General features: G+C 44.8%; 2 protein-coding genes across 2 annotated transcripts in view; one reads left to right on the top strand and one right to left on the bottom strand.

The window, feature by feature from the left end:
* The first annotated feature begins 13 nt into the window (after positions 1 to 13).
* On the top strand, positions 14 to 4,992 carry LOC116353925 (FERM domain-containing protein 7). Its single transcript, XM_031791676.1, has 4 exons — positions 14 to 464; positions 1,420 to 1,488; positions 1,587 to 1,656; positions 3,544 to 4,992. Exons 1-4 carry the CDS (start codon positions 331 to 333, stop codon positions 4,639 to 4,641), a joined length of 1,371 nt encoding a protein of 456 aa, XP_031647536.1. The 5' UTR covers positions 14 to 330; the 3' UTR covers positions 4,642 to 4,992.
* Positions 4,990 to 6,805, bottom strand: part of LOC109876458 (serine/threonine-protein kinase 26) — a 16,961-nt gene continuing 15,145 nt past the window's right edge. The window contains exon 13 of the mRNA XM_031791677.1: positions 4,990 to 6,805. This exon is cut by the window's right edge and continues 994 nt beyond it. The gene's annotated coding sequence lies outside the window, so the exon portion shown is untranslated.

The raw sequence follows: 6,805 nt of genomic DNA, 5'->3' as shown, positions 1-6,805 counted from the left end.
GTCCGGGACTCCTATTACCCAACCATATTCACTTCCTCATCAAACTACATGACCATATAAGGTCCGGAACTCCTATTACCCAAGCCTGTTCTATTCAACTTTGTAAGACTGTTTCATATTATTTAATTCCTCTGCCTGCCGAAGTGTATTTACATATCTCACATTTTCAGGAATGAATAACAGTGTTTTTAAGGAAATTTCAAGAGAAGATACATTTTAGTGTGTACAACTTCTTTAAAGTAGACAACTTCTTAACAAAAAAACATACATACCTGTATTTACCACGCGTGTGCCCACCAGCCGTCCCTTAAGGACACGGTAGAGTTTGCGATGGCGAGTCGAGACGTTTCTAAGTCCTTCTGGAAGACCTGCGTTGAGTACCATGCCTTCTTCAGACTGGCCAAAGAGCCCCAGTCACGCAGCAAGACTCTGCTGTCCAGCAAAGGATCCAGCTTCAGATACAGGTACAGACACACATACAGACACACTAGGTACAGACACACTGGGTACAGACACACCGGGTACAGACACACTGGGTACAGACACACTGGGTACAGACACACATACAGACACACTGGGTACAGACACACATACAGACACACAAGGTACAGACACACTGGGTACAGACACACATACAGACACACTGGGTACAGACACACATACAGACACACTGGGTACAGACACACAGGGTACAGACACACTGGGTACAGACACACATACAGACACACTAGGTACAGACACACTGGGTACAGACACACATACAGACACACTGGGTACAGACACACTAGGTACAGACACACATACAGACACACTGGGTACAGACACACTGGGTACAGACACACATACAGACACACTGGGTACAGACACACATACAGACACACTGGGTACAGACACACATACAGACACACTGGGTACAGACACACTGGGTACAGACACACTGGGTACAGACACACATACAGACACACTGGGTACAGACACACTGGGTACAGACACACTGGGTACAGACACACATACAGACACACTGGGTACAGACACACATACAGACACACTGGGTACAGACACACATACAGACACACTGGGTACAGACACACTGGGTACAGACACACATACAGACACACTGGGTACAGACACACCGGGTACAGACACACACTGAGTACAGATGCACTGGGTACAGACACATACTGGGTACAGACACACACTGGGTACAGACACACTGGGTACAGACACACACTGGGTACAGACACACTGGGTACAGACACACTGGGTACAAACACACACTGGGTACAGACACATACTGGGTACAGACACATACTGGGTACAGACACATACTAGGTACAGACACACTGGGTACAGACACACATACATGAAAGCCACACACTGTGTGTTCAGGTGATTGATACTGAATGTGTTCTGTTTCAGTGGCAGGACCCAGAAACAGTTGATGGAGTATATGCCCACAGGGGAGAAAAAACACAGACCTTTCGAAAGGTGGGAAGACAGTGTGTGTGTGTGTGTGTGTGTGTGTGTGTGTGTGTGTGTGTGTGTGTGTGTGTGTGGGTGTTAAACCCTGTCTCTTTCCCCATTAGGTCCTACTGTAAGTCAGAGTCCAGACAGTGTAGATCCTCTCCTGACCTCCTCACAGACGTCTCCAAACAGGTAAACTATCAATCTATTCTACCTAGCAACCACAGGGAGAAAAATCTACTCTACCTAGCAACCACAGGGAGAAAAATCTATTCAACCTAGCAACCACAGGGAGAAAAATCTATCTACTCTACCTAGCAACCACAGGGAGAAAAATCGACTCTACCTAGCAACCACAGGGAGAAAAATCTATCTACTCTACCTAGCAACCACAGGGAGAAAAATCGACTCTACCTAGCAACCACAGGGAGAAAAATCGACAACTACCTAGCAACCACAGGGAGAAAAATCGACTCTACCTAGCAACCACAGGGAGAAAAATCGACTCTACCTAGCAACCACAGGGAGAAAAATCGACTCTACCTAGCAACCACAGGGAGAAAAATCTATCTACTCTACCTAGCAACCACAGGGAGAAAAATCTATCTACTCTACCTAGCAACCACAGGGAGAAAAATCGACTCTACCTAGCAACCACAGGGAGAAAAATCAATTTACTGAAAAATCTAGAATAATAGTAATGATGATAATAATGTGAATAATAGTAATGAGGATAATAATGTGAATAATAGTTTGCCATATTATGTGTCTCGAGGTGATATGAAGGGGGATTTTCAAATCAAACTTTATTAGCTACATGTACCTTACAAGCCCTTAAACCAACAATGCAGTTAAGAAAAATACAACAACAAAAAAATAATAACTAAATAACTAATAATGTAAAGTGGGTCAGACAAGTATTTAGTCAGCTACCAATTGTGCAAGTTCTCCCGCTTAAAAAGATGAGAGAGGCCTGTAATTTTCATCATATGTACACTTCAACTATGACAGACAAATTGAGAAGAAAAAAATCCAGGAAATCACATTGTAGGATTTTTTTATCAATTTATTTGCAAATTATGGTGGAAAATAAGTATTGTTGTCCAGGCACCACCTGGCCAGGTCTTTGATAGGCTGACTTGTCGCTGTCGGTGATCAGGCCTACCAATGTTGTGTCATCTGCAAACTTAATGATGGTGTTGGGAGTCGTGCAGTCATGAGTGAACAGGGAGTACACGACGGGGGGACTGACAGAATTCTGAAATGGAAGGGGAAGTCGTCACCATCGGTAACAAAGGTATTTCAAGGGAAATATTACAGAAGATGAATTGTATTATAGGTGGAGTCGGCCTTCCCTTATCTCCAGTCCGCATTTGTTTTTCTTATAATAATTGAGTGTGAACATACCATGGACAAAGACTAACATGTGTTGTTGAATGTCGATCCTGACCCCCCCTGAGTCTGTCTCCTGACCCCCCCTGAGTCTGTCTCCAGACCTTATTCTGTGAACAGTTAACGAGGTTAAGGTTAACTGCCTTGTTCAGGGGCAGAATGACATATTTGTATTTTTTTTACCTTGTCAGCTCGGGGATTCGATCCGGCAACCTTTCGGTCACAAGTCCAACGCTCTAACTACTAGGCTACCTGCCGCTCCTATTTTCCATTTTTCATATACTTTTACTTGATATAAATTTATAGTGGAGGATGAATCAATCAAATGAATCTGAATATGGGGGGGGGGGGTGGACATGTCCCAATTTCACCTATGAGGAACACACAGAGCAACTAACCTCTTTGGTCCTTTTAAAAAAAAAAGCTTCATGTAAAATATTTAGTGTAGCTTGGAAAATAAATACACGTGATTCTGGATGACAACATGGAAACAGTTTGTTTCCAACGAGGGTATCTAGGCGATACTGATATCGCGGCAACCCTACCAATGACAAATTCAATAATCTACATGAACATGTTTATCCACCTCTTGCTGTCTTTTGTGTGTGTGTGTGTGTGTGTGTGTGTGTGTGTGTGTGTGTGTGTGTGTGTGTGTGTGTGTGTGTGTGTGTGTGCGCGCATCTCCAGCTCTATGAGCAGTCCCACTTGTTCCCGCGCCCCGGAAGCCACAGCGAAGAGGAAGTGGAAAGACAACAACAGGAAGTGGGAGGAGCTAACCCTAAACGTAGCCAATCAGCTGTCGAAGTGGTCTTCTCCACGGAACTGCAGCGGTCCCGCCTCCCACAAGCTTTCCACCAATCAACGGCCTCTCCTAAGCAAAGGTCCGCCTCTACATCGGTAGACATCGAGGAGAGGAGGGCAGGGGGGCAACGGCAGGGAGGGGCGGGGCATCACCACGGTAACAGCAGGGCCAGACTTCGGCCCAAACCCCAGCCTGCCTCCGACGCGCAGCAATTGGTCCTCCTATATCCCAATAACCCCGCCTACCAGTTCCATCCAGTCCTTCCAACATTCCCATTGGCCAGCTATCCGCACGGACATGCCTACTTTTTGGACGGTGCCGTAACCTCATTGGAGCGTCTCCCGCAGATGCAACGCTTAGACCACACCCTGTTGGAGGGGCTGACACACCCTTCTCTCTACACACGCTCTGATTCGTCTTCCCTGTCGCCACTCAGGCGGAATCTCCGCCCATCCGGGCTGGGATTGACCAGGGTCTACCACGGTGGGTTCTTGAGCGGAAACGCAGCCAGGAGTTTCGACGTCGGGAGAATAGAGGCAGGACATTACAGCGACGACTCCAACTTCCTGCCTGGACTTCCTCGTCGTGCCACCAGCCAACCGGACGTTAAGCTCCCCAGAGTAGTCCCCGCCTCCAACCCCGCCTCTGAGTTCCGTCCCTTAGGTTACTACCCCCACCTATCACGTCACCAGACTCCACAAAGACCCTCCTACCTGCCTCTAAGCTCCTCACCCTTGCCAGACCGGCCCACCTCGCTGTGTGTTCTAGGGGGGGCTGGTGGAAGCTACAGTGATTCAGACCCAGAAGTAATCTACCCATACTACTGCCCAGTACCCCCGTTGGGTAAAGTGGTACGGTCCAATGCTCTGGCTAGGATGAGGTTTTCCTCTGGGAGTTTACAACTGGAGGAGGAAGAGGGGGAAGAGGAGAGGTATAGCAGTGGGGGAGAGGGTACGCCTCGAATTACAAAACTGAGACTGTAGAATAGTGGTGTGTGGGTGTGTAGATCAACAGGTGTTATGTGACGTGTGTGTGTTATGTGTGTGTGTGTGTGTGTGTGTGTGTGGTCAGGGTGACATTTGGTGTATTCAGGATGTTTTGTACATTGAAGAGATACCCTCCCCCCTAGAGAGACCCCCCCTAGAGATAACCCCTCCCCCCCTAGAGATACCCCCCCTAGAGATAACCCCCCCCCCAAAAAAATGTTTTTTACAGTGTTGCAGTGAACGCTCGGTTAACAGACGTGTCCGTTTTGTACAACTTTACAGAAAGCAGTGTATTCTATTGAAGGTTTTCATGTCTGAATTCATCTGTCAATAAAGTGTGTCATGTGATGAGCAATGTGTCTTTACTTGAGATACGGAAACAAACATGTACATCATAAAGCATTTTATACTGAACAAAAATGAATTGCAACATGCAACAATTTCTAAATATTTTACTGAATGGAATTGACCCCAACCCTGATATGGACCTGATCCTAGATCAGAACTTCTAACTTCTACTGAGACACTTTTCGAAAAACGAGTCCTGGATATAAAATCCCATTTTACTAAACACTTTTACTACATAGATTCAGAGGCGTTGACAATCAAACCAGCACATAGCCGAAACACAGAGGCCAAAAGGTCAAATAAATGAAGGCCAAAATGTAACATTTATTGCCTCTAAAAGAAACCCTTTTTTTTTTTTTTATCGCACACAAATTGACTTTCAAATTTATACAAAAGACTGTTAAACAAATCTTCCCCTCAGCATTTCTCCCAACACACTCTATACTGGTACCAATTTACACACACACACAATTTTGATCAAACTATATTTACAACATTACTCTTTCGACATCTATTGAAATATAACAATGGATCACGCAACATTTTCAAACTTTCCCAGACATGTATGAACTACTAATATAAAACCAAGAACATGTCATGTTTCAAATCTATCCCAATATACAGGTACATATTTAAAAAGTACAGCCCTGAGTTCTTTATTTTAGAATGGGAGGAAATGTGAAAAAGGGTTCTAGATGGCTACGGAACTGGAATGTCGGTGGGATGACATTCTAACTGAATTGTAGAATAGATCACTGGGGATGAATGGCTCCGGGAACTGGAATGTCAGTGGGATGACATTCTAACTGAATTGTAGAATAGATCACTGGGGATGAATGGCTACGGAACTGGAATGTCAGTGGGATGACATTCTAACTGAATTCTAGAATAGATCACTGGGGATGAATGGCTACGGAACTGGAATGTCAGTGGGATGACATTCTAACTGAATTCTAGAATAGAACACTGGGGATGAATGGCAGCCAGAACCCTCCTGAACACAGTTCTGCCAATCATTAAACAGTGTTGTACCCTCTGCTGCCCTCTGTGTTGCTATGGATTTGATTAGGATCTATCCTTACCCATCTCCTTGGCCCTAAACTCTTTTAATGTTGTCCAATCTGTACGTTTATACCTATCCAGACCCTACAGATCAACTAATACACTGTTTATACCTATCCAGACCCTACAGATCCACTAATACACTGTTTATACCTATCCAGACCCTACAGATCCACTACTATACTGTTAATACCTATCCAGACCCTACAGATCCACTACTATACTGTTAATACCTATCCAGACCCTACAGATCCACTACTATACTGTTTATACCTATCCAGACCCCACAGATACACCACTATACTGTTAATACCTATCCAGACCCTACAGATCCACTAATACACTGTTTATACCTATCCAGACCCTACAGATCCACTACTATACTGTTTATACCTATCCAGACCCTACAGATCCACTACTATACTGTGTATACCTATCCAGACCCCACCACTATACTGTTTATACCTATCCAGACCCTACAGATCCACCACTATACTGTTTATACCTATCCAGACCCTACAGATCCACCACTATACTGTTTATACCTATCCAGACCCTACAGATCCACTACTATACGGTTTATACCTATCCAGACCCTACAGATCCACTACTATACTGTTAATACCTATCCAGACCCCACCACTATACTGTTTATACCTATCCAGACCCTACAGATCCACTACTATACTGTTTATACCTATCCAGACCCTACAGATCCACTACTATACTGTTTATACCTATCCAGACCCCA

Source organism: Oncorhynchus kisutch, linkage group LG16, assembly GCF_002021735.2.
Source record: "Oncorhynchus kisutch isolate 150728-3 linkage group LG16, Okis_V2, whole genome shotgun sequence".
Classification (NCBI taxonomy): domain Eukaryota; kingdom Metazoa; phylum Chordata; class Actinopteri; order Salmoniformes; family Salmonidae; genus Oncorhynchus; species Oncorhynchus kisutch.
This window is presented reverse-complemented; position numbering and strand designations above follow the sequence as displayed.

Coding starts and splice junctions, on each gene's coding strand:
- LOC116353925 (XM_031791676.1), top strand. CDS start 331: ATGGCGAGTCGAGACGTTTCTAAGTCCTTCTGGAAGACCTGCGTTGAG. Junction 465..1,419: donor GGATCCAGCTTCAGATACAG/GTACAGACACAC, acceptor GTTCTGTTTCAG/TGGCAGGACCCAGAAACAGT. Junction 1,657..3,543: donor TCACAGACGTCTCCAAACAG/GTAAACTATCAA, acceptor GCGCATCTCCAG/CTCTATGAGCAGTCCCACTT.